Raw genomic sequence first — 27808 nt, 5'->3', positions numbered from 1 at the left:
AAAGGTTGCACAGAAGCTGGCCAAAAAAGTATGTGATACAAAGTTGTGCAGCATATGGCGGGAGTATTAAGTTTTCAGTGAATCTCAGAATGGACCTGTGTTTTGTGTTCTGGGATGACCTTACTCAAAAGTATATACAGTGCCTTCAGAAAGTAATCACACCCCACAGTTGAGCTCATTCAGTCTAGCTGATTGGCTATTATTTTTGCCTATTATTTTATACTTTTTTATCAAGGGAGGCCAAATGCTCGTTGGCTTCCCTTGCATTCAATGCTATGGGCGGCAACAATGTCAAACGTTTTTTGACCAGACAGCATCAGATAGATGGTCTACACATACAGAGACAGAGGGGTGCTGTTTCACTCACTCGGATGCTTTCTCCGGTGAGATTACAATCAGCCTCTTGTGAAATGAAGGAAAATTATGAAACAGAGAGAGACAAAATTTACATCATTATTATTTAATATACACTGCTCAAAAAAATAAAGGGAACACTTAAACAACACAATGTAACTCCAAGTCAATCACACTTCTGTGAAATCAAACTGTCCACTTAGGAAGCAACACTGATTGACAATAAATGTCACATGCTGTTGTGCAAATGGAATAGACAACAGGTGGAAATTATAGGCAATTAGCAAGACACCCCCAATAAAGGAGTGGTTCTGCAGGTGGTGACCACAGACCACTTCTCAGTTCCTATGCTTCCTGGCTGATGTTTTGGTCACTTTTGAATGCTGGCGGTGCTTTCACTCTAGTGGTAGCATGAGACGGAGTCTACAACCCACACAAGTGGCTCAGGTAGTGCAGCTCATCCAGGATGGCACATCAATGCGAGCTGTGACAAGAAGGTTTGCTGTGTCTGTCAGCGTAGTGTCCAGAGCATGGAGGCGCTACCAGGAGACAGGCCAGTACATCAGGAGACGTGGAGGAGGCCGTAGGAGGGCAACAACCCAGCAGCAGGACCGCTACCTCCGCCTTTGTGCAAGGAGGAGCACTGCCAGAGCCCTGCAAAATGACCTCCAGCAGACCACAAATGTGCATGTGTCTGCTCAAACGGTCAGAAACAGACTCCATGAGGGTGGTATGAGGGCCCGACGTCCACAGGTGGGGGTTGTGCTTACAGCCCAACAGCGTGCAGGACGTTTGGCATTTGCTAGAGAACACCAAGATTGGCAAATTCGCCACTGGCGCCCTGTGCTCTTCACAGATGAAAGCAGGTTCACTGAGCACATGTAACAGACGTAACAGAGTCTGGAGACGCCGTGGAGAACGTTCTGCTGCCTGCAACATCCTCCAGCATGACCGGTTTGGCGGTGGGTCAGTCATGGTGTGGGGTGACATTTCTTTGGGGGGCCGCACAGCCCTCCATGTGCTCGCCAGAGGTAGCCTGACTGCCATTAGGTACCGAGATGAGATCCTCAGACCCCTTGTGAGACCATATGCTGGTGCGGTTGGCCCTGGGTTCCTCCTAATGCAAGACAATGCTAGACCTCATGTGGCTGTAGTGTGTCAGCAGTTCCTGCAAGAGGAAGGCATTGATGCTATGGACTGGCCCGCCCGTTCCCCAGACCTGAATCCAATTGAGCACATCTGGGACATCATGTCTTGCTCCATCCACCAACGCCACGTTGCACCACAGACTGTCCAGGAGTTGGCGGATGCTTTAGTCCAGGTCTGGGAGGAGATCCCTCAGGAGACCATCCGCCACCTCATCAGGAGCATGCCCAGGCATTGTAGGAAGCTTATACAGGCACATGGAGGCCACACACACTACTGAGCCTCATTTTGACTTGTTTTAAGGACATTACATCAAAGTTGGATCAGCCTGTAGTGTGGTTTTCCACTTTAATTTTGAGTGTGACTCCAAATCCAGACCTCCATGGGTTGATAAATTTGATTTCCATTGATAATTTTTGTGTGATGTTGTTGTCAGCACATTCAACTATGTAAAGAAAAAAGTATTTAATAAGAATATTTCATTCATTCAGATCTAGGATGTGTTATTTTAGTGTTCCCTTTATTTTTTTGAGCAGTGTATTTCAAAAAATGTTGATTGGTTAATTTTTGGGGGAGGCGTCCCTCTGCATCCACTGTTTTCAGTATTACTTTAGTGCCTTGATGCAAACAGGATGCATGCTTTGGAAAAAAATGTAGTCTGTACAGGCTTCCTTCTTTTCACTCTGTCAATTAGGTTAGTATTGTTGAGTAACTACAATGTTGTTGATCCATCCTCAGTTTTCTGCTATCACAGGCATTAAACTCTAACTTTTTTAAAGTTACCATTGGCTTCATGTTTCCCTCCTCTCCAGCAACTGAGTTAGGAAGGACACCTGTATCTTTGTTTTGACTGGGTTTATTAATACACCATTCAAAGTGGAATTAATACATTTACCATGCTCATAGGAATATTTAATGTCTGCTATTTTTATTTTTACCCATCTTCCAATAGGTGCCCTTCTTTACGAGGCATTGGAAAACCTCCCTGGTCTTTGTGGTTGAATCTGTGTTTGAAATTCACTGCTCGACTGATGGACTTTACAGATAATTGTATGTGTGGGATACAGAGATGAGGTAGTCATTCAAAAACCATGTTAAACACTATTATTGCACACAGAGTGAGTCCATGAAACTTATTATGTGACTTGTTAAGCACATTTTTACTTCTGAACATATTTAGGCTTGACATACAGTAACTAAGGGGTTGAATACATTTCAGCTTTTCATTACATTACATTTTTTTTTTTAAATACTTTTAAATTCAGGCTGTAAAAACAAAATCCTGAAAGTCAATGGGTGTGAATACTTTCTGAAAGCATTGTATGTGATGTAATGCACAGCTTGGGATCATACAGTTGGGAGTGGACATTCATGGGTCATTGTCCTGTTGAAAAATAAATGATAGTCCCACTAAGCGCAAATCAGATCGCTCCAGAATGCTGTGGTAGCCATGCTGGTTAAGTGTGCCTTGAATTGTAAATAAGTCACTGACAGTGTCATCAGCAAAGCACCCCCAAAACATCACACCTGCTCCTATATGCTTCACGTTGGGAACCACACATGTGGAGATCATCCGTTCACCTACTCTGCATCTTACAAAGACACGCCGGTTGGAACCAAAAATCTCAAATTTGGACTCATCAGACCAAAGGACAGATTTCCACCAGTCTAATGTCCATTGCTCATGTTTCTTGGCCCAATCAAGTCTTCTTATTATTGATGTCCTTTAGTAGTGGTTTATTTTCAGCAATTCGACCATGAAGGCCTTATTCACACAGTCTCCTCTGAACAGTTAATGTTGAGATGTGTCTTTTAATTGAACTCTGTGAAGCATTTATTTGGGTTGCAATCTGAGGCTGGTAACTCCTCTGCAGCAGAGGTAACTCTGGGTCTTTCTTTCCTGTGGCGGTCCTCATGAGAGCCAGTTTCATCATAGCGCTTGATGGTTGTTGCGACTGCATTTGAAGAAACATTTAAAGTTCTTGACATTTTCCAGATTGACTGACCTTCATGTCTTAAAGTAATGGACTGTCGTTTCTCTTTGCTTATTTGAGCTGTTCTTGGCATAATGTGGACTTGGTCTTTTACCAAATAGAGCTATCTTCTGTATACCACCCTTACCTTGTCACAACACAACTGATTGGCTCAAACGCATTAAGGAGGAAAGAAATTCCTTTAAATTAGCTTTTAACAAAGCACACCTGTTAATTGAAATGCATTCCAGGTGCCTACCTCATGAAGCTGGTTGAGAGAATGCTAAGAGTGTGCAAAGCTGTCATCAAGTCTAAGGGTGGCTACTTTGAAGAATCTAAAATAGATTTTGATTTGTTTAACACTTTTTTGGTTACTACATGCTTCCATATGTGTTATTTCATAGTTTTGTTGTCTTTACTATTATTCTACAATGTAGAAAATAGTAAAAATTAAGAAAAACCCTTGAATGAGTAGGTGTGTCAAAACATTTGATTTGTTTTGTATGCATTTTGTATTTTATTCCAGAAATAAGAGGTACAAATGCTTTTTAAACAACTTACCACAACATCCATCACAAATCAGTCATAAAAGTGTTCAAAGTTTAATTTGGGATTGATCTTCAAATACACTTCCCAAATCTTTATGATGAAACAAAATGAACGAAGTACTCACATGTGGGTCAAGTGTTTGAGTGGTTCAAACATCCTTCGCTGTATGTTCCCAATCTCAATTCCCTCTATGCTCCTAAAAAACACAAACAAAAGTTGTTCCCCTTAAGAGCTTACATAGAAAAACAAACGAAACAAAATATTTGAATTTCAGAGGCCCTCTTTGCAACGCTCTTTACACAAAATTGTTGGTCTTTCACAAAGTGCTTTTGATAAGCTTTGATATATTATCTACAATGCTATTTGTTCTCTTTCTTGATATGTGTGAATGAGGGAATTCCTGATGTGTGGGCCAGTAAGTGCACTCTGTTCCAATACGATAATACATTGAACACCTAATACACAAATGACATGTTAAGTGCCACATAATTCTCTTGTATGATAGGGTGCAATTTGAAAAAATGCATCAGGGGATGATGCAAGCTATGATTATAGTGTATGTAATTGAAATGAGTTAAATAGATGGATGGATTTTTAGTTAGTCTGAAAGAGCCACAGAAAGGGATGTAGAGAGAGGATGTACTAACTGTACACATGTTCTTGTGGTTGGGAAATTGTTAAAAAAAAAAAAATATTATGTAGATTTCATTTAAATGGTCTCTTGCATATTTACAAGAACTATATATTTTTTCTAAACCTGATATTACTACTAATGGATCACCTCTCAAGTGTAACATTCATTCAGAAAGTGAGCAGTGAAAAACATACAGGCTACTTACAATGATTTCAATTTATGCAAGTTATCAAAGTGGTCAATTTGTAGATCTGCGATAGGGTTATACGAGATGTTTCTGTAAGAACATAAATTATTAGACATAATATTCAACAATAACTATAGCACCATAGCTGTATTATAATCCCTATGTGTATGTCTTTCAACGTTAGTGCAAGAAAAACATTTAAAATATTCAAATAACGTTTGTGCATAGATTCGAGTGTGGATCTGACTCACAGCTGTAGTAAATCTCCCAGATGAACAAAGAGATTGGGAGGGATTGCCAGGAGTCTGTTGCTGGACAGATCTCTGTGGAGACAAAGCTATTTATTGGAAATAACATATGAAACTTACATTAGGTTTACATGGCTTACATGACCACCTAATCACGCATGCATGCTGTGTTCCCATTCATGTTAATGATAAATTCCTGGAATCCATTAGTCTACTTGATAAGCATCGTGTTAAGCTAGATGCACCACATATTTGTGTTCACCATGACTAACATGGTTATGTGTATGTGTATATTGGAGACACTCCAAGACGCCCCACTGTTCTGCAAATCCGGAAACCAGTGGAAGAGCATGTTAGGATAAATACTAGGATTAACCAAAACGCATAAAATATAAATCATAATGAACATCTTCTTGGCTTGGGAACATGTTGTTTTCCTATTCGGGCACATTTTGGGTTGCAATAAATTTCAGCCTAGTACTGCACTGTATATTTATAGTGCAGTCTTTACTAATAATGTGATAGTATCTGAGTTCTTCTAAAAGTCAGTGGAATAGATGATGTGCAGTATCACTGTGTGTCTGGGGATGATAAAGGAAGATGTCATGCAATTTCATGTCTGAGGCAAACAAAACATAATAACTTACAATTCCCCAAGTTTTTGCAGAAATGAAAAAGCCTGTTCATGTATGTGACTGATTCTGTTACTCTGTAGGACGCTAGAAAGAGTTGAAGAAAGACGGTCAAAACAAGAATTATAAAACAGAGAAAGCAATTTTCTTACTTTATTCCCCTCATCTTCTCTGTTGGTTCTAAAAGCAATTAAACAAGAGTGTTGCTTTTGGGTCTAATATTTAGAACCCCTTGTGGAAACAAATTGCTGTTGATATTTGGGATTGTAATGGGTTATCACCTACTGAGAAAGCCAAGGACACAGATGGGGAAAAACAGAATCTATTCTGAAGATTGAAATGTATTAAGTCACTTACAGCACAGTCATCATGTTGCATGACCAGAATGTTACGTTTCCGACACTTTCAATTTGATTCCCCTCCATGTCCCTGGAGACACACAAGTGCACAAAAACATATTTAAAAGTAATATCATGCCGATAACAAAGCTCTTTGATTTGCTGACTTCCAAACTTACAGCCAGTTAAGTCTTGGCATTTCCAGGCAGATGTCATCCAGCTTTGTCAGAGCGTTGTTCAACAAAACCCTGTGAACCAATACAACAAAACAAGAGCGGTCTGATTTTTGTAACAAACAAGAGCGGTCTGATTTTTGTGCCGATCAAAGAAAACACTCCGCCAATATACGTAAGCATATCAAATAGGCCCTTAAAAATACTGGGGCACTTCAATTAAGTGCCTATGAAATAACGTCTTAGAGGGTAAAAGCAAAACATGACCAACTCAAGAAGGTAGAGGTAGAAATGAAACTCACAGGAGTACCAAGGAGCGCAAGCCTGAAAAGGTTGTGGGGGATATCTGATGGATACTGTTGTTTTCAAGGATCCTACAACCAGAGGGTAGAGTTTATTTTCAGCTCTTTTATTAAGTGAAGTATTTGGCTGAGCATTGGTTCAAAGGAAACTGCAGCGATACAAGCTTTTTTTGCTGAAGGCTGTCTAAAAATGTGATGTCTTTGTTCCATTTATGTTAGCAGTATGTCTATATTGGCACACAGGATATACAGAATGTGCCAGTAAGGAAAACCTACAACCACTCCAGTTTGTGTAGATCTTGGAACACCCCAGGCATCAAGATGGATATCTTGTTGTAGCTTAAATATCTGAGGCAGAGAATACTTATTTTAAATACGCACGGTTCTCTGAAACAATTCATAGGAATTATTTACCCTTTATTTCAAACATAAGCAACTTTGATGAGGAAAACTTAAATCAACAACATTCATTATGAAGGACATATGTTTGATCAAGAACAAAGTTCAACATAACACTCAATTGCATGGATGGATGAATATAATGAACTCACAGTCTTGTTAGATTGTACAGTCCTCTGAATGCATTAGGGCTCACAGCTCGGATTCTGTTATGTTGTAGATATCTGAAGTAGTTTGTTAGAAGTATGTTACAAACATTCATAGAATTTGTGTGTTGAGGGGAAAAACTGCCACAATGGCTAACACGTTACAACACGTTACATCAAGTTACAACACGTTACAACACGTTACATCAAGTTACAACACGTTACAACACGTTACATCAAGTTACAACACGTTACAACACGTTACATCAAGTACAGAAGCCTCACATTTCTATCATGAACTGCACTTCAGATGAAATTTAGATCACAGGCTGATCAACCCACCCAAAATTGTATTTTATGTCAGGTGTCGTATAAAGCCTTTCCAATTTAGCTTGCAATACTGCTAAATAGAACAGACAGGCAATGTTTACAGTGCTGAGGAATCTTTTTGGCAAGCTGTCAAGCGAGATGAGGATTTTGGCATGGTTGTGAAAGCAGCTGACAGAAGATTTCATCCATTGAAGGGCTTTTCAATAGAACTTAGTTGAACCATAGCATCAACTGTCTTGTTATTTTATACATAAAACCTAAATATAAATGGCTCCCTGTAGATTAGAACAACAAAATAAAAATACCAATTGGTACATACTTTCATGATATTTGGTTTGCTAACATTTTTTTAAATAAGAAAAATAAAATTGCAAGCAACACTTGAATGAAAGATTACCCAAACAGTACTACATAGCTAACTTCATTCGATAGATAGTTCTTGGCAGTCTATGAAGCATGTGTTCAGTCTCCTCATCGCCCTACTACTTCCACGATGCCAATATGTTTCAGGCACCACAAGACAGACTGAATGATGTGGTGAACAATCGTGAAAGTCCACTTTCCTCACAACCATCATCCAAAGGTGAGTCTTAATAAGACATCCTTTTTAAGCTTGTTTTGGCCATCAAAAGGGGACAAACAATGCTTAGAATTTTGTCCATGTCTGTCACAGTGGACTTGACAGGTTGGTCTATCAGTGTGTTTTTGAAGTGCTAACAAAATGATTTCTGAACAACTGAATGCTTTACTAGCAGACTACAACTCAACCAAGTGACTTCTCTTGCCTGAATACATTTTTTAAATAAATGTAATGACAACTTACAATTTCTGAAGACTCTGGTACTTATAGAATATGTCGCCATTCAATATCCGGAGTCGGTTCCTTTGCAGTGACCTGTGAGATGTGAATAGTTCATAAGGTCGACTAGGTAAAATAAAAAATGTCATAAACATAACATTGTGCCACCAAACAATACTGTGTCAATTAAAGGCCAAAACCTTTGATCCATTTTTATTACTATGTTCTCGGTCCAGTGTCTGTTTAAGGTTTCTATGTGACCACACGTTGTCCCGAATGCAAACAATCTTCCAATTATGTTTCAAATGGGACTGGTGATAAAACACATCATTATTCCAAACAGAAGAGGAACATCTTTCTTTATGGAGTGACAGAGATAATGCATAATTTTGACATTTGTAGCTGAATCGTTATCTAAGTTCATTCCACCTCGATTAGCACTATGGCCACGTTTACCCGAGGTTACGGAGATACACTTTGAATTAGTGAAGAAAGCGTTTTAATTGAAAATGAACAATGTGGAAAATGCTGCAGTAGTCTACAGCACCTTGATGAAAGCTGAGCCAATTGGAGAAGGAAGAGGCGGCGATGATAAGCAATTGACATAATTGAATTATTCTGCATGCAAATTGGGCCTTCGAGGTTTACCCATCAAGCAAACACATTGTTTTGTTGATGAATAGTCAAGTGGAACTGGATGTCCCCAATATGGAAGGATGAGAAACATGGGGCCCAAATGGGCCATTATCTAAACGATGTAGGGCCAATATGATAGGGAGACATACTAGATTGTGAGACTGAGAAAGGGCGAGCTCGATGTGATAATTTATAGTCATTGTTGTCATTCTTTTGCATAATGTATGAATTGTGTATGTATGAATTATTTTATACATCATCTTGTTATAAATACATTTTGTTATAATCGTATCCTTACCTTCAGTTTGTCTCACATTCCAGTAGGTTTTAGTAAGCTTCAGTAAAGAGATTCCAGTAGGCTTTAGTTTGCTTCAGTAAAGAGATTCCAGTAGGCTTCATTAGGCTTCAGTAAAGAGATTCCAGTAGGCTTCAGTAAAGATATTCCAGTAAGCTTCACTAGGCTTCAGTAGGTTAAGTAAAGCGATTCCAGTAGGTTTCGGTAGGCTTCAGTATGCTTTAGTAGGCTTCAGTAAAGAGATTCAAATAGGCTTCATTCGGCTTCAGTAAAGAGATTCCAGTAGGCTTTGCTAGGCTTCAGTAGGTTAAGTAAAGGTGTAACAGTATAACTTTAAACCGTCCCCTCGCCCCGACCCGGGCGCGAACCAGGGACCCTCTGCACACATCAACAACTGACACCCACGAAGCGTCATTACCCATCGCTCCACAAAGGCCGCGGCCCTTGCAGAGCAAGGTGCAACACTACTTCTAGGTTTCAGAGCAAGTGACGTAACTGATTGAAACGCTACTAGCGCGTACCCGCTAACTAGCTAGCCATTTCACATCCGTTACACTCACCCCCCTTTCAACCTCCTCCTTTTCCGCAGCAACCAGTGATCCGGGTCACGGCACCAATGTATGCTTTAGTAGGCTTCAGTAAAGAGATTCAAATAGGCTTTATTAGGCTTCGGTAAAGAGATTCCAGTGGCCTTAATTCGGCTTCAGTAAAGATATTCCAGTAGGCTTCAGTAAAGAGATTCCAGTAGGCTTCAGGAGACTTTAGTAGTCTTCAGTAAAGAGATTCCAGTAGCATTAGTAGGCTCCATTAAAGATATTCAAGTAGGCTTCAGTGGGCTTTAGTCGGCTTCAGTAAAGATATTCCAGTAGCCTTCAGTAAAGATATTCCAGTAGAATTCAGTAAGTTTCAGCAAGCTTCAGTAAAGAGATTCAAGTTTCATTTTCCTCTTTCAAAAAGACTGTTCCAGTACAGCAGAGAACAGCCCTAGGACTTAAACCAACCTCCACAAACAAACTTCCATCAAGACACTCATTAGCTAACTGAGCGAGACACTTTGTTTAAATCCTTTTTCTCTTCCAATTCATAGGAGAAACAGAAAAAAGTATGCACACTTCCAGTCAGATGCAAATGTCTCAACGAAGAAGGCTATCAGGTGTGTGTGTGTGTGTGTGAGTGAGCGTCATTATGTGCATAGTATTTATGAACTACTCAAAGGTGTGTGTGTGTCAACTCACATCATGGTGACGTTAATGGACACTGCTGGGACATGGTGAAACTGGGCGCCGTCACAGTCCAGCTCCAGGTCTCTGCACTGGCACAGCTCTGGAACAGCCCCCAGCACTGGAGGAGGAAGAGACAAGACAGAGGAAGAATATATTATTGTCTAACGCCAGAGGAGGTTGGTGGCACCTTAATTGGGGAAGACTGGCTCGTGGTATTGGCTGGATCCGAATTTGTGGAATTGTATCAAATACATCCAACACATGGTTTCCATGTGTTTGATGACATTCCATTCGCTCAGTTCCAGCCATTATTATGAGTTGTCCTCCCCTCAGCAGCCTCCTGTGTCTGACGCACATCCACGAGTCATACTGGACCAAAAAAAGATAGCAATGAAAATAAATTACAACAAGGAATTTGGACAACATTGTTGTTATAGAACTAGCGTTAAAGAGAAAATCCACTCACAAACTATCTTTCGGTATTTTCTTAATTAGTCCACCCACTGTTGATACAGTCCCAAAATACATAGGCAAGACATTAGACTTTCAAGTTTTTGACTGCTGTCACGAATGTCGTAGAGAGGAGACCAAGGCGCAGCGTGATTTGAATACATACTTCTTTTAATAAAGAAATATACCGAACAAACGAAATTACAAAACGAACGTGAAACGTAAAAACAATGATTGCAGACATGCAACATCACAAAGACAATAACCCACAAACCAAACTGGAAAATGGCAACCTAAATAGGATCCCCAATCAGAGACAACGATAAACAGCTGCCTCTGATTGGGAACCAATCTAGGCCACCATAGACCTACATATGTCTAGACTAGACACACACACCTAGACATACAAAAAACCCTAGATAAGACAAAAAGACACATACCACCCTCGTCACACCCTGACCTAACCAAAATAATAAAGAAAACAAAGAATACTAAGGTCAGGGCGTGACAACTGCTGACATACAAAACATTTTGGGATTGTATCAACAGTGAACTAATAAAAAAAATAAGATCCGAGAGACATAGGAGAGCATCAGGGACCAATCTTAATCACTGCCTATGTACGTTAGAGACACGTGACTTGTGCTTGCTTTGCAGTTTTGCTTCCTTCCCTGTCTGGGCACACTGTTCTTACAAAGGCTAAAATCAGAGACCTTCTGCATCGCAAACGCGTGACCCCCCGCCAGACAACGTATTTGCCCATTACTCCACCGAAAAGGTACCAATTCGATAGCACTAGCGGAGACATTTCAAGATGTGGAATGAGGTTACGGCACAATCTCAACACCGTTACAAATGGCCACAGAGAAACAATGCGAAGCTGCAATCGATTGAATTGGGGCCTCATGTCAGAGGCTGACTCGAAGGCTCCAGGAATAGAGAGGATGGCTGTGATTATGTGAGTAGTTTATGGATTATTTGTCAAAGACAAGAAGTCCAGGTTCCGGCAGGACATTTTTAAATGGATAAGGGACCATGTTTGATATAGGATACAGTAAAGTGGATATCATCAGAAAAAAATCCTTTATATCTGAGGGGAATTATAATCAGTCATAAAGGAGTGGGAATACTAAAATATCAAGGGTATTCAAATCACGTCTTCAAGTTCTGTAGTGTTGATTTCCTTTTTCATTACTAGTTAATTTTTTGATCAGTGTCATCGAGTACACATATATTGTGTCATGACTAAATTAGGGGAAGAATGACAATCAGCAGTGTAATATTGATGTACTGTTGAGGACATATTTGAGGACACATTTGAATCATGTTCTGATGTTCAAAGAAAGAAACATCTGTAGAAAGAATGACATCTAATGCAATGCATATCTAATGACTAAAATGAAGAGGAGGTTTGCATTTGACCTGAAGTGTGACATCTCATATTCCTCACTCATTTCAAAAGTATTTTTGATACTATTGACGAAGAGATGTGGGAGGACATTTGGAGATATGCAAAAACAATATCTATATGTAATCGTACTAGAGCAATTCAATTAAGAATAATACACATATTGCATATATCCCCAAATCGCAGACATGCTTTTAGCCCCTCTTCCTCTTCTCCTCAGTGTCTTAAATGCAAAACTGATACAGGCACCCTAACACATTGTTTATGGTTATGTACCAAAATACAAAGATACTGGTCTGGTGTTCTGCAAGAAATTGAAAAGATCCTAGGGGTTGATCTAGAATTGGACCCAGTTTCTTTACTGTTGGGTCTCCCTAGTAGGCATGTTACTTCTGTGGGTAAGAGGAGGCTTTACAACATCCTTACCTTTGCAGCAAGGAAAAACATAATTTTACAGTGGATTAGTGATAAGGTTCCTTCTATTAAAGATTGGCATAAGACACTATTTGAATGGGTGCCTCTGGAATATTTGACATGTACATTGCATTCTAAAACAGATCAGTTCTACAAAGTATGGGAACCCTATCTAAATTACCTAGAACCTGAGGTATCAGCTAGTATGCTGCAAGGATTCTCTTAGAATGGTGGTGATCTATGTATTTCAGAATTACACTGTACGTTCCATGTGTGGAACCTAACTTCTTAGTTTAAACTGAGCTTTTTTGTTTAATTTCTGTTTGTAAGTTTGTTTAAAATGTATGTATTGAGAGACGCAATGATGGGGATGGGGTGAGAGAAGAGGGGAGAGGAAAATGGTGTGGGTGTGTATGTGTGTGTATGTGTATGTATATGTACAGTGGGGAGAACAAGTATTTGATACACTGCCGATTTTGCAGGTTTTCCTACTTACAAAGCATGTAGAGGTCTGTAATTTTTATCATAGGTACACTTCAACTGTGGGAGACGGAATCTAAAACAAAAATCCTGAAAATCACATTGTATGATTTTTAAGTAATTAATTAGCATTTTATTGCATGACATAAGTATTTGATACATCAGAAAAGCAGAACTTAATATTTAGTACAGAAACTTTTGTTTGCAATTACAGAGATCATACATTTCCTGTAGTTCTTGACCAGGTTTGCACGCACTGCAGCAGGGATTTTGGCCCACTCCTCCATACAGACCTTCTCCAGATCCTTCACGTTTCGGGGCTGTCGCTGGGCAATACGGACTTTCAGCTCCCTCCAAAAATGTTCTATTGGGTTCAGGTCTGGAGACTGGCTAGGCCACTCCAGGACCTTGAGATGCTTCTTACGGAGCCACTCCTTAGTTACCATGGTTGTGTGTTTCAGGTCGTTGTCATGCTGGAAGACCCAGCCACGACCCATCTTCAATGCTCTTACTGAGGGAAGGAGGTTGTTGGCCAAGATCTCACGATACATGGCCCCATCCATCCTCCCCTCAATACGGTGCAGTCGTCCTGTCCCCTTTGCAGAAAAGCATCCCCAAAGAATGATGTTTCCACCTCCGTACTTCACGGTTGGGATGGTGTTCTTGGGGTTGTACTCATCCTTCTTCTTCCTCCAAACACGGCGAGTGGAGTTTAGACCAAAAAGCTCTATTTTTGTCTCATCAGACCACATGACCTTCTCCCATTCCTCCTCTGGATCATCCAGATGGTCATTGGCAAACTTCAGACGGGCCTGGACATGCGCTGGCTTGAGCAGGGGGACCTTATGTGCGCTGCAGGATTTTAATCCATGACGGCGTAGTGTGTTACTAATGGTTTTCTTTGAGACTGTGGTCCCAGCTCTCTTCAGGTCATTGACCAGGTCCTGCCATGTAGTTCTGGGCTGATCCCTCACCTTCCTCATGATCATTGATGCCCCACGAGGTGAGATCTTGCATGGAGCCCCAGACCGAGGGTGATTGACCGTCATCTTGAACTTCTTCCATTTTCTAATAATTGCGCCAACAGTTGTTGCCTTCTCACCAAGCTGCTTGCCTATTGTCCTGTAGCACATCCCAGCCTTGTGCAGGTCTACAATTTTATCCCTGATGTCCTTACACAGCTCTCTGGTCTTGGCCATTGTGGAGAGGTTGGAGTCTGTTTGATTGAGTGTGTGGACAGGTGCCTTTTATACAGGTAACAAGTTCAAACAGGTGCAGTTAATACAGGTAATGAGTGGAGAACAGGAGGGCGTCTTAAAGAAAAACTAGCAGGTCTGTGAGAGCCGGAATTCTTACTGGTTGGTAGGTGATCAAATACTTATGTCATGCAATAAAATGCTAATTAATTACTTAAAAATCATACAATGTGATATTCAGGATTTTTGTTTTAGATTCCGTCTCTCACAGTTTAAGTGTACCTATGATAAAAATTACAGACCTCTACATGCTTTGTAAGTAGGAAAACCTGCAAAATCGGCAGTGTATCAAATACTTGTTCTCCCCACTGTATATATATATATGCGCAGGTATGTGTAATTGAGTGCTGTTTTTTTTGCTTTGTCTCTGTTGTTGTATCTCTTGATATGGGTGAAAATTGTGAAATTCCAATAAAAATACTGTTTTAAAAGCAAATAGTATTTCTGAAAGACGGGAAATTTGCAATTTTAAAACTTTCTTATCAGTGACCTCTGTCCTACTAACAATAAAGTTACTAATGGATTGAAAACCTCTAACTCTGCCAAAGACATTTGAGAAAACATTGGATATAATCAAAGGATTATATGCACAGTCTTGGAAGAAAACAAACCTGTTTATTCAATCAGGAAACGCTTATTGCTTGTTATCTGATAGCATGTCAGTCGTGGTTAATATTAAATTGCATTATTCCGAAACTAAATAAGGACATTTTAGGAATGTTCCAGCAAGGAGATGTCAGACAAATCCTAATCTGTTTAAAGCACTGTCTTAATGCCTCGAGGCAGCACAAATGGACCATTCGAAACTGCTAGACTTCCATCTGGCCTGTATTATTCAGTTCCAGAACCACAAACTTAAATAAATAAAGACATCTGAATGTTAGAATTGGAGATTAGGGACATCAGGAGAATTGGAGTGAAGCAGTTGCTATATCAAAACTTTGCTTCAGTCGATACGTTTTGGCTACATGTAAAGTTAGTATAGTTGTTCTACCTTTGACCTTACGGTACACAACAAATCAAATCATCAAATTTTATTTGTCACATACACATGGTTAGCAGATGTTAATGCGAGTGTAGCGAAATGCTTGTGCTTCTAGTTCCGACAATGCAGTAATAACCAACAAGTAATCTAACCTAACAATTCCACAACTACTACCTTATACACACAAGTGTAAAGGGATAAAGAATATGTACATAAAGATATATGAATGAGTGATGGTACAGAACGGCATAGGCAAGATGCAGTAGATGGTATAGAGTACAGTATATACATATGAGATGAGTAATGTAGGGTATATAAACATAAAGTGGCATAGTTTAAAGTGGCTAGTGATACATGTATTACATAAAGATGGCAAGATGCAGTAGATGATAGAGTACAGTATATACATATACATATGAGATGAGTAATGTAGGGTATGTAAACATTATATTAAGTGGCATTGTTTAAAGTGGCTAGTGATACATTTTTACATACTTTCCATCAATTCCCATTATTAAAGTGGCTGGAGTTGGGGTTTCAAACAACTAACTCACACATGTGGGAGGAGCACAGGGTCAGTTGAAGGGTCAGCTGCAGTGCCGCGGCTCTGGAGATATTAAGAGCACGTACCTTGGATCTGAAACCCTGGCCATCTAATTGCCAGTTCAACCCCCACATGTTTTACTGCCCTACCATCCACTTGCCTGTTCAATCCCCTCATGCTTTACTGCCCTGCCATCTACATGCCAGTTCAACCTCCCCATGTTTTACTGCCCTGCCATCCACTTGCCAGTTCAACCCCCTCATGCTTTACTGCCCTGCCATCTACATGCCAGTTCAACCTCCCCATGTTTTACTGCCCTGCCATCCACTTGCCAGTTCAACCCCCTCATGCTTTACTGCCCTGCCATCTACATGCCAGTTTAACCTCCCCATGTTTTACTGCCCTGCCATCTACATGCCAGTTTAACCCCCCCATGTTTTACTGCCCTGCCATCCACTCGCCAGTTCAACCCCCTCATGTTTTACTGGCTTACCCCAGCAATACAGAGTGATTTCATTGAATTAGCTAAATATAACCCGAGGGCATTGCTCACCCATGGCTGTTTAACCATTCACTATAATATGCTATGTCAAATACATCATAAAGTATAGTAATATTCCAAGTAGCTCATCATTAATGAATGCGTATCATGGATGTATAATGAATACTTTTATAATGGCTGTGTAATAAATACTTTTATCATGGTTGTGTAATAAATACTTTTATCATGGCTGTGTAATAAATACTTGTATCATGGCTGTGTAACAAATACTTTATATACTCATGGTTTATGTAAATGACTAAAGGAGATTTACAGTATTCTCTTGGATGAATTTCTGATGTACAGTACCAGTCAAAAGTTTGGACACACCTACTCGTTCAAGGATTTTTCTTTATTTTTACTATTTCTTACATTGTAGAATAATAATGAAGACATCAAAACTATGAAATAACACATATGGAATCATGTAGGAACTAAAAAAGTGTTAAACAAATCAAAATATATTTTATATTTGAGATTCTTCGAAGTAGCCACCCTTTGCCTTGATGACAGCTTTGCACACTCTGTAACTACCAATTGGATATTGGGGAGAAAAAGGAGTAAAAAGGACCCCCCCCCCAAAAAAAATAAAATAATACTGTGCAGTGTTACCATTCCCCAAATTACATGATTAAAATGATTAAAATCTGTGTTCAGACGTGTTAGAAATTGAGAGTTCCTGCACCCTCGCAAAAGGAAAATCTCAGCTAAAGCACCCCCCCTTCTGATCTGTGTGGGCAGACGCAAAGAACTCGAGGTGAATCAGTTTAAGCACCGCCTTCGCCCAATCCTGATACGTTCAAATAACCAGTGACGAAAACCCACAAACCAGAACTAATGCTGCTCATTATCTCACGCATCCCATTCAGTGCCGGCAGATTCTTCGGTCTACACACATAATCTGCCCACGGGAGATTAGGCATTGCTAAACCATGTTTTTTTTTAAACACAGGGGAATCAAAACTATTCCTAAAATGTTACATGTGGCTCCTATAATATCTAGGTTGAAGTAATCTATACCCACAGAAATTAGTTTAAGTTTAGCTTCAAAACTTGAATTTATTATCCTGAATTAAAATATATAACAGTAGTTGAGAGCTGCTAACTTCACTGCAGCTCTGAAATCTGTTCAGCTCTGGTATTTCAAGTGAAGTCAACAGAGATGATTCTGAGAGAAGTGGTGATTGACAACACCCAGTGGCGACCCGTCATTCAGGGTGGGTGGGGCAGAGCTCCGATTGAGAAAATACGTTTTGAACAGCCACCCAACTCGGAATTCCAAGTCGGGAACTCGGGCCTATTTCTAGAGCTCTGATTCGACCTTGTTTTTTTCCGAGTTCCCAGTTGTCTTGAAAGCACCATAAATACAGAGAATGACAGACTTTGATGACTAAATTTGCCCACAAGAAGGACCCCAGCGCCACCTTCCTGTTCAAGTGAGCACAGCACAACAATGGTCCCAAAATGTATTGTATGCTGCTGCATAAATTATGTAATATGCCAGGGAGATATGTATACTGTAGCTAAGAAAGTAATACCAAGTGTATGTTGTGTAGTAAGCTGTTAGTAACCCATGTGCCTCACCCTTATAATTTGGTCCCTTTCCCCGTCAGAACTTAGCCTACTGTTCTGACTTGGTGGTGCACATGTAGCCTGTAGCCTGTGTTAGAGAAATCATTGAATATTGTAAGAGCTTTCTTTGTCTGCTTATATGCCCCCCGTTATTTATCCTATGGTTCTGACTTGGTGTACAGGGAGAATACTGTAAGAATGGCCCATGTTCTGAATTTTGTCACTGTACATTTCAAAAGTGCTGAACAAATAGTTGTATTGACTATGTCCATCGTAGCTTGCTAATTAATGTCTTCATCAAAATTACAGATTGCCTCTTATGCGCTCATCATTCCCTTATGCCATAGTTTGTACATCTCAATTGTTATAGGCCTATTGCTTTATATATTCATAATTTTAGGCAATGTTGGAAGGATTTCATTGTTTTGCTTACTTTGTGTATTATAATTAGCTCATGTGCTTTTCTTGACGAGGAGGAGATACTATATAATGTTGTTTGGTCTGTAACTATGTTTGCCAGTGGCAATCTCTTCCCATTCAAATATTTGTTTTCAACAAAAAGTTCAGTAATAGACCCATGTAATTCCAGTTGATATTGTGAGGTTTGTTATGTTTGCACAATGCGCTGTATGTGCGTCAGTGTATTCTATATAAAAGTGGATTCTCATGATTGTATTTTCCTTATTTTTTAGACCACATAAAATAGTTTAAATGGTAGGCTAGCCGAGTCTCTCTCTCTCTGTCTCTGTGTGGTGTTTTTCTGTGGTGACTTAAAGAAGAGTAAAGTTGAGGCCTCAACATCTTGCTGAATTTATCTGAACTAACATCTCTCTAAATTGATTTTGTAAATTTTTTTTGTATTTTTTCTCCCCAGTTTCGTGATATCCAATTGGTAGTTACAGTCTTGTCCCATCATTGCAATTCCCGTACGGACTCGGGAGAGGCGAAGGTTGAGAGCCATGCGTCCTCCGAAACACGACCCTGCCAAGCCGCACTGCTTCTTGACACACTGCTCGCTTAACCTGGAAGCCAGCCGCACCAATGTGTCGGAGGAAACACCGTACAACTGGCTACCGAAGTCAGAGGGCATGCACCCGGCCCGCCACAGGGAGTCGCTAGAGCGCAATGGAACAAGGACATCCCGGCCAGCCAAACCCTCCTCTAACCAGGAAGAGGGTAGGCCAATTGTGTGATGGCTCATGTCTGTCCTGGTCGCGGCTGGCTGGGACACAGCCTGGGATCGAACCCGGGTCTGTAGTGACATAGAACGCTGCGCCACTCGGGAGGAATCTATTTGAATTTCTGTCGGTGTCCATTTTTAAAGTGCTGAACAAATAGGCCTACCTCGCTGCAGCTCTTTTGCTTGCATTTGCTTATACTTAGAGCTAAGTGTTAATGATATAAGAATAAACATCATGAATTTAATGAACATAAATGTAATAATGTTTGTGTATGGTTCAAAAGTCAAAACAAATTTTGGCATTTGTTATTATTGAAGGAGAATGCAGCTCTTATCGACTTACACAAATCCACAAGGATTTGTTTAAGTTCACTCCATGGTGCTGAAAGGAAAGCTCTGCTGTTGGGACAGCTTTATGGAGTTCTTAACAGTGTGTGGGCACCATTTGTTCCCATTACAGTGCAACTATTATGTATTGTTTAGTGTTGTGTGTTGTGTTGTGTAGTTGCTTTGTTGGAATGCATAAAGAAAAATATGTTGAATTTGCCACACCAAGATTTACATACTAAAATCACCACTGACAACACAACAACAGATTCCGGAGAGAATTAGCGGAAGGGAAAGTTATCAGTGTAGGCAGATTGATGGTATAAAACTATATTAAAGAACATACTTTTAAATAACAATGAAATGTGAATCAAATGGATGTGGAGAGAGCAATTGGACTAGGATTGTGTTTTTCTGTCAAATACTTTTGAAGAGCAGTAATTGTAGATGAGCACACCCCATATCCTACACAGACTGTTTTATGGACATCTGATGAAAGGCCTCATTTAAATGTGATACTCTTATCGTCTATTAATGATGAAAACTCATTTCCGATGCCGTGACATTTTGCATTGTGCACTGATTGGCAACCACTAAAGACATAATTATGTCCCTATAAATACTTTCACTTTGAAACATCCAGAGAAGCAATATCCATCCTCATATCCATGCCCAAAAGTAATGAACATGGTTAGTTGGAGAACAATATTAGATTTTGGGACCTATAAAAGGTAAAACAACTGAAGGAGTCATATTGCTCCAGACAGTGGTGGAGTCCATTCATTGTTCATTTCTATCATATTTTATGACCATTTTGCTCTAATGTTCATTGAAAAAACACATATTTGACCATATCACTTCAAGACAATTGTCACGCCATGACCTTAGTATTCTATGTTTTCTGTATTATTTTGGTCAGGTCAGGGTGTGACGATGGTGGGTATGATTGTTTTGTATTGTCTAGGGGTGTGTGTGTAGTCTAGGCATATGTAGGTCTATGGTGGCCTGAATTGGTTCCCAATCAGAGGCAGCTGTTTATCGTTGTCTCTGATTGGGGATCCTATTTAGGTTGCCATTTTCCAGTTTGGTTTGTGGGTTATTGTCTATATGTAGTTGCATGTCAGCGCTCGTTATATTAGCTTCACGGTCGTTTTGTTGTGTTGTATAGTTTGTTCAGTATTCTTCGTTAAATAAAGAAGTATGTATTCAAATCACGCTGCGCCTTGGTCTCCTCGTTACGACGAACGTGACAACAATAACAATGAATAAACCTTTGTGTGCCCTTTCAAACCTGAGTGTGTAATAATCTTCTGTTGAATCTGACAATTAATCTTGATGGTTGTACAGTCGTCTTAAATAAAACTGTGAAGGACCTCGGCGTTACTCTGGACCCTGATCTCTCTTTTGACGAACATATCAAGACTGTTTCAATGACAACTTCTTCCATCTACGTAACATTGCAAAAATCAGAAACTTTCTGTCCAAAAATGATGCAGAAAAATTAATCCATGCTTTTGTTACTTCTAGGTTAGACTACTGCAATACTCTACTTTCCGGCTACCCGGATTAAGCACTAAATAAACTTCAGTTAGTGCTAAATATGGCTGCTAGAATCCTGACTAGAACCAGAAAATGTGATCATATTAGTGCTAGCCTCCCTACACTGGCTTCCTGTTAAGGCAAGGGCTTATTTCAAGGTTTTACTGCTAACCTACAAAATATTACATGGGCTTGCTCCTACCTATCTTTCCGATTTGGTCCTGCCGTTCATACCTACACGTACGCTGCGGTCACAAAACGCAGGCCTCCTAATTGTCCCTAGAATTTCTAAGCAAACAGCTGGAGGCAGGGCTTTCTCCTATAGAGCTACATTTTTATGGAATGGTCTGCCTACCCATGTGAGAGACGCAGACTCGGTCTCAACCTTTAAGTCTTTACTGAAGACTCATCTATTCAGTAGGTCATATGATTGAGTGTAGTCTGGCCCAGGAGTGTGAAGGTGAACGGAAAGGCTCTGGAGCAACGAACAGCCGTTGCTGTCTCTGCCTGGCCGGTTCCCCTCTCTCCACTGGGATTCTCTGCCTCTAACCCTATTACAGGGGCTGAGTCACTGGCTTACTGGTGCTGTTCCATGCCGTCCCTAGGAGGGGTGCGTCACTTGAGTGGGTTGAGTCACTGACGTGGTCTTCCTGTCTGGGTTGGCGCCACCCCTTGGGTTGTGTCGTGGCGGAGATCTTTATGGGCTTGTCTCAGGATGGTAAGCTGGTGGTTGAAGTTATCCCTCTAGTGGTGTGGGGGCTGTGCTTTGGCAAAGTGGGTGGGGTTATATCCTGCCTGTTTGGCCCTGTCCAGGGGTATCATCGGATGGGGCCACAGTGTCTCCTGACCCCTCCTGTCTCAGCCTCCAGTATTTATGCTGCAGTAGTTTATGTGTCGGGGGGCTAGGGTCAGTCTGTTATATCTGGAGTATTTCTCCTGTCTTATCCGATGTTCTGTGTGAACTTAAGTATGCTCTCTCTAATTCTCTCTTTCTTTCTTTCTTTCTCTCTCTCGGAGGACCTGAGCCCTAGGACCATGCCTCAGGACTACCAGGCATGATGACTCCTTGCTGTCCCCAGTCCACCTGGCCATGCTGCTGCTCCAGTTTCAACTGTTCTGCCTGCGGCTATGGAACCCTGACCTGTTCACCGAATGTGCTACCTGTCCCAGACCTGCTGATTTCAACTCTCTAGAGACAGCAGGAGCGGTAGAGATACTCTGAATGATCGGCTATGACAAGCCAACTGACATTTACTCCTGAGGTGCTGACTTGTTGCACCCTCGACAACTACTGTGATTATTATTATTTGACCATGCTGGTCATTTATGAACATTTGAACATCTTGGCCATGTTCTGTTATAATCTCCACCTGGCACAGCCAGAAGAGGACAGCCACCCCTCATAGCCTGGTTCTTCTCTAGGTTTCTTCCTAGGTTTGGCCTTTCTAGGGAGTTTTTCCTAGCCACCCTGCTTCTACACCTGCATTGCTTGCTGTTTGGGGTTTTAGGCTGGGTTTCTGTACAGCACTTTGATATATCAGCTGATGTAAGAAGGGCTATATAAAATACATTTGATTTGATAATATCAATTCATTTAATGTGGACCCCAAGAAGGGGTCCAATAGGAAAGCTACTGAAATAAAAGATCCCAGAAATGTTCCATACGCACAAAAAGCTTATTTGTCTCAAATTTTGTGCACACATTTGTTGACATCATTAGTGAGCATTTTTCCTTAGCCAAGATAATCCATCCACCTAACAGGTGTGGTATATCAAGAAGCTGTTTGAGCAGCATGATTATTATACAGGTGCACCTTTTGCTGGGGACAATAAAAGCCACTCTAAAATGTGCAGTTCTTCCACAGGAAGGGTACGTCACTTGAGTGGGTGCCACAGATGTCTCAAGTTTTGAGGGAGCGTGCAATTGACATACTGACTGCAGGTGTGTCCACCAGAGCTGTTGCCAGAGAATTTAATGTTAATTTCTCTTCTATATGTCGCCTCCAACAATGTTTTAGAGAATTTACCCCATGGTGGCGATGGGGTTATTGTATGGGCAGCCATAAACTATGGACAACAAACACAACTGCATTTTATCGATGGCAATTTGAATGCACAGAGATACCGTGACGTAATTGTTGTGCCATTCATCCACCACCATCACCACATGTTTCAGCATGATAATGCACAGCAATATGTCGCAAGGATCTGTACACAATTTCTGGATGCTAAAAATGTCCCAGTTCTTCTATGACCTGCATACTCACCAGACATTACAGCTATTGAGCATGTTTGGGATGCTCTGGATTGACGTGTATGACAGCATGTTCCAGTTCTAGCTAATATCCAGCAACTTTGCACAGCCATTGAAGAGGAGTGGGACATTCGACAGCCCACAATCAACAGCCTGATCAACTCTATGCGAAGGAGATGTGTCGTGCTGCATGAGGCAAATGGTGGTCACACCAGATACTGACTGGTTTTATGATCCTCCCCCCTGTGTGACCAACATATGCATATTTGTATTCCCAGCCATGTGAAATCCATAGATTAGGGCCTAATGAATTTATTTCAGTTAATTGAATTCCTTATATGAACTGTAATTCAGAAAGATCTTTGAAATTGTTGCATGTTATCTTTATATATTTTTTCAGTATACATGGGAATGGTTTGTGTTATGTCATTTCAATTGAAATTGTTGCCATGAGATGTTTGAAATAACATAGTTTATAGGGAAGGCTCAACATTTATTTTGAGTACAAAAATGCATTTTTCACTACAGCTATAACCACTGAGAGGAACTTCATACAAGTGTGAGGAACTTCATACAGGCCAAATCAATGGGATAAACCCTCAATGATACATGCTTCCTACGTTGGTCTTCAGTCTGTGACAAAAGGACAGGAATCCTCTCTTCTACCTCGAAATGAAAACACATATAAGCTCAATCTTGAGCAGTCCAAACAGTCCTGAAGATTTGAACAGAGCATGGAAAAAGGTTCATTATTCATACCACTGGTCTTGGAATTCCCTCTAAGCCAACCTACACCTCCAGGACCTGGTGTCCCTGGAGGAGTTCAAAGGACAAAGAGATGAACAGGTTGTTGAGACGTAGTTGTTTCTAGTTGTCACCGAATGTCACTAGTTTGTTTTGCCTTAAGTAAGGAAGCATGTTGTTTTACTTCTCACACACCACACACATGCCTGCAATCACACACACACACACACACATCCACTGTTTGTTTGCTGTTGTGTTTGTGCTGTTGCCAGTCTTCTGTCTGTGCTGTCAGTTTTGTCTTACATTGAACCCCGCACCCACAGGAGGCCTTTTGCCTCTTGCCAAGCCGTCTCTTTAAATAATAATTTGTTCTTAATTGACTTGCCTGGTTAAATATAAAATAGTTGGGTTGCAATATTGCAGAACTTGTATTCTTGTTTGCAGGGAATTGGATTTGGAGTCAGTGGTACATGACATGACTTGAGTCTGGACAAAAAGTACATTTAAATTAAAGTGTGATATATGTCGAAGCAATCACATATAGGACCGTGGCGGTCACAAAATTTCATCAGCCGGTGATTGTCAAGCAAATAACTGTCGGTCTCATGGTAATTGACCGTTCATTAACATAAAACACATTTAGCATCTCCTGGCTTTCACACATAGCATGAAAGTCACTGATGCAGACCTATGGAACATCTACATTTTAAAAAGTAAAATAAATCCATGTAATATAGCCTACACCTTCACAATAAATCCATTATTTATTTTAGACAGGTATAAAGAAACATGATATGAAGAAAATGTAGTGAAGAACAGAATAGCATACTCTGAGTTGTCCTTATGTTAGGTCCTGATCTGGCTATGCCATATACAGTGGGGCAAAAAAGTATTTAGTCAGCCACCAATTGTGCAAGTTCTCCCACTTAAAAAGATGAGAGAGGCCTGTAAATTTCATCATAGGTACACTTCAACTATGACAGACAAAATTAGAAAAAAAAATCCAGAAAATCACATTGTAGGATTTTTAATTTATTTATTTACAAATTATGGTGGAAAATAAGTATTTGGTCACCTACAAACAAGCAAGATTTCTGGCTCTCACAGACCTGTAACTTCTTCTTTAAGAGGCTCCTCTGTCCTCCACTCGTTACCTGTATTAATGGCACCTGTTTTAACTTGTTATCAGTATAAAAGACACCTGTCCACAACCTCAAACAGTCACACTCCAAACTCCACTATGGCCAAGACCAAAGAGCTGTCAAAGGACACCAGAAACAAAATTGTAGACCTGCACCAGGCTGGGAAGACTGAATCTGCAATAGGTAAGCAGCTTGTGTGAAGAAATCAACTGTGGGAACAATTAGGAAATGGAAGACATACAAGACCACTGATAATCTACCTCGATCTGGGGCTCCACGCAAGATCTCACCCCGTGGGGTCAAAATGATCACAAGAACGGTGAGCAAAAATCCCAGAACCACACGGGGGGACCTAGTGAATGACCTGCAGAGAGCTGGGACCAAAGTAACAAAGCCTACCATCAGTAACACACTACGCCGCCAGGGACTCAAATCCTGCAGTGCCAGAGGTGTCCCCCTGCTTAAGCCAGTACATGTCCAGGCCCGTCTGAAGTTTGCTAGAGAGCATTTGGATGATCCAGAAGAAGATTGGGAGAATGTCATATGGTCAGATGAAACCAAAATATAACTTTTTGGTAAAAACACAACTCGTCGTGTTTGGAGGACAAAGAATGCTGAGTTGCATCCAAAGAACACCATACCTACTGTGAAGCATGGGGGTGGAAACATCATGCTTTGGGGCTGTTTTTCTGCAAAGGGACCAGGACGACTGATCCGTGTAAAGGAAAGAATGAATGGGGCCATGTATCGTGAGATTTTGAGTGAAAACCTCCTTCCATCAGCAAGTGCATTGAAGATGAAACGTGGCTGGGTCTTTCAGCATGACAATGATCCCAAACACACCGCCCGGGCAACGAAGGAGTGGCTTCGTAAGAAGCATTTCAAGGTCCTGGAGTGGCCTAGCCAGTCTCCAGATCTCAACCCCATAGAAAATCTTTGGAGGGAGTTGAAAGTCCGTGTTGCCCAGCAACAGCCCCAAAACATCACTGCTCTAGAGGAGATCTGCATGGAGGAATGGGCCAAAATACCAGCAACAGTGTGTGAAAACCTTGTGAAGACTTACAGAAAACGTTTGACCTCTGTCATTGCCAACAAAGGGTATATAACAAAGTATTGAGATAAACTTTTGTTAATGACCAAATACTTATTGTCCACCATAATTTGCAAATAAATTCATTAAAAATCCTACAATGTGATTTTCTGGATTTTTTTCCCTCATTTTGTCTGTCATAGTTGAAGTGTACCTATGATGAAAATTACAGGCCTCTCTCATCTTTTTAAGTGGGAGAACTTGCACAATTGGTGGCTGACTAAATACTTTTTTGCCCCACTGTATATACTGTATATGTCTGTGGGCTACACTAGCTCATTTAGCAGACAAGGTTTGCTTAGAATTCCATGGCATTATTTTATATTATTTTAAAGTATGAAGAATACAATGGAACAAAGCTGAATAAAATAGAAAGGATATTTTTTCCAAACGATTTGTGGTTAACAAAGAAATAGGTACTCCTATATGCTTCATTTCGAGTTATTAAGGTCATTTTAGTTGTTCTCCAAATGCTGGGCTATATGTTTTGATATTTAATACATTGTAAGGCTGCATGATGTGACTCTAATGATGATTTGAAAAAAGTTGCTTGAAAGGCATGAGCTCTGCTTTGTTTTTTTGCGCAGGCTGTACACACAGTCTCTCATTCACAATTTGAGAAGCACTTGACAATGCTTCGAATTTCCCGGCGGCATCCCCTTTGTGTGGCCATAATGCACCCTAAAAAAATACATTCCTTTTGCAGCCCTTCACACATCTCTCCATCACGTCTGGTCTTTCTCACAGGCTACAAGTGAAGAACAGACACATCGGGGACGCAACTGCTCGCGTTGTTTCCAATTCCGAGGTGCATATTGTACTATCCCCCATAGTACAAAAGTTGACCTATTATATTCTGTGCGAGAAATAAATATAACAAACATAGTCTGGGACAGTTGTGGGATGCGATAGATCCCAAATTAATAACACCAGCATACATTTTTTTTTTACACAATGAGGCTGACAACAGATCAGAACTTTTAGATTAAAATGATGATAAACTATTAGGCTATTTCTTAATATTACGGCAGTAGGCTATAAGCACAAAAGTTCCATATGCGGGAAAACGCCATTATCAGAAGTGACCACAAATGCGATTATCCATGTAATGGTTTTGTTATGAAGGTGCATTTTTATGGTGAAAATGATCTTACCCAAACTTGAAACTCATGCACTGCTTATGTATGCCAGTAAGGCTCTACACCCCTTGTAAAGCAGATTAATGTGCTTAAAGTTATTTGGCCACTTTAGTTATGATACAAACCTTATCAAAACATATAGAACTATGGGCTAGGCTTCATGAGGTGTGCGACTATGATTAAAAAAAGTTAAAAAAAAAGGGATTGTTCCTTGCCTTAAGATGGGCATCATTCACAAGTGATAGGCTAATATTCTAACCATTAGACTATTCTTGATTGAATCTTGTCTTTACATCTACTAAATAATAGATGTGTGAAATTTGTTTTGATTTAGAATGGACCATTATCATGCACCTGTCTCAAAACAGGGGCAGGGTAA

General features: G+C 40.4%; 1 protein-coding gene across 2 annotated transcripts in view; it reads right to left on the bottom strand.

Moving 5' to 3' along the window:
* The window catches only part of LOC139574461 (relaxin receptor 1-like), a 106532-nt gene that overhangs the window by 18628 nt on the left and 60096 nt on the right, over positions 1-27808 (bottom strand). For both annotated transcript variants that reach the window (XM_071399037.1, XM_071399038.1), the window contains 11 exons: positions 10377-10482; positions 8235-8306; positions 7088-7159; positions 6813-6884; positions 6537-6608; positions 6241-6309; positions 6081-6152; positions 5739-5810; positions 5095-5166; positions 4862-4933; positions 4147-4218 (listed from right to left, as the gene is read on the bottom strand). In XM_071399037.1, the coding sequence (XP_071255138.1) occupies positions 4147-4218; positions 4862-4933; positions 5095-5166; positions 5739-5810; positions 6081-6152; positions 6241-6309; positions 6537-6608; positions 6813-6884; positions 7088-7159; positions 8235-8306; positions 10377-10482 (823 nt within the window). The remainder of the gene's footprint in view (positions 1-4146; positions 4219-4861; positions 4934-5094; positions 5167-5738; positions 5811-6080; positions 6153-6240; positions 6310-6536; positions 6609-6812; positions 6885-7087; positions 7160-8234; positions 8307-10376; positions 10483-27808) is intronic.

This window comes from Salvelinus alpinus, chromosome 4 (genome assembly GCF_045679555.1).
Source record: "Salvelinus alpinus chromosome 4, SLU_Salpinus.1, whole genome shotgun sequence".
Classification (NCBI taxonomy): Eukaryota; Metazoa; Chordata; class Actinopteri; order Salmoniformes; family Salmonidae; genus Salvelinus; species Salvelinus alpinus.
The sequence above is the reverse complement of the archived record's forward strand: the minus strand, read 5'-3'. Positions and strand labels throughout refer to the sequence as shown.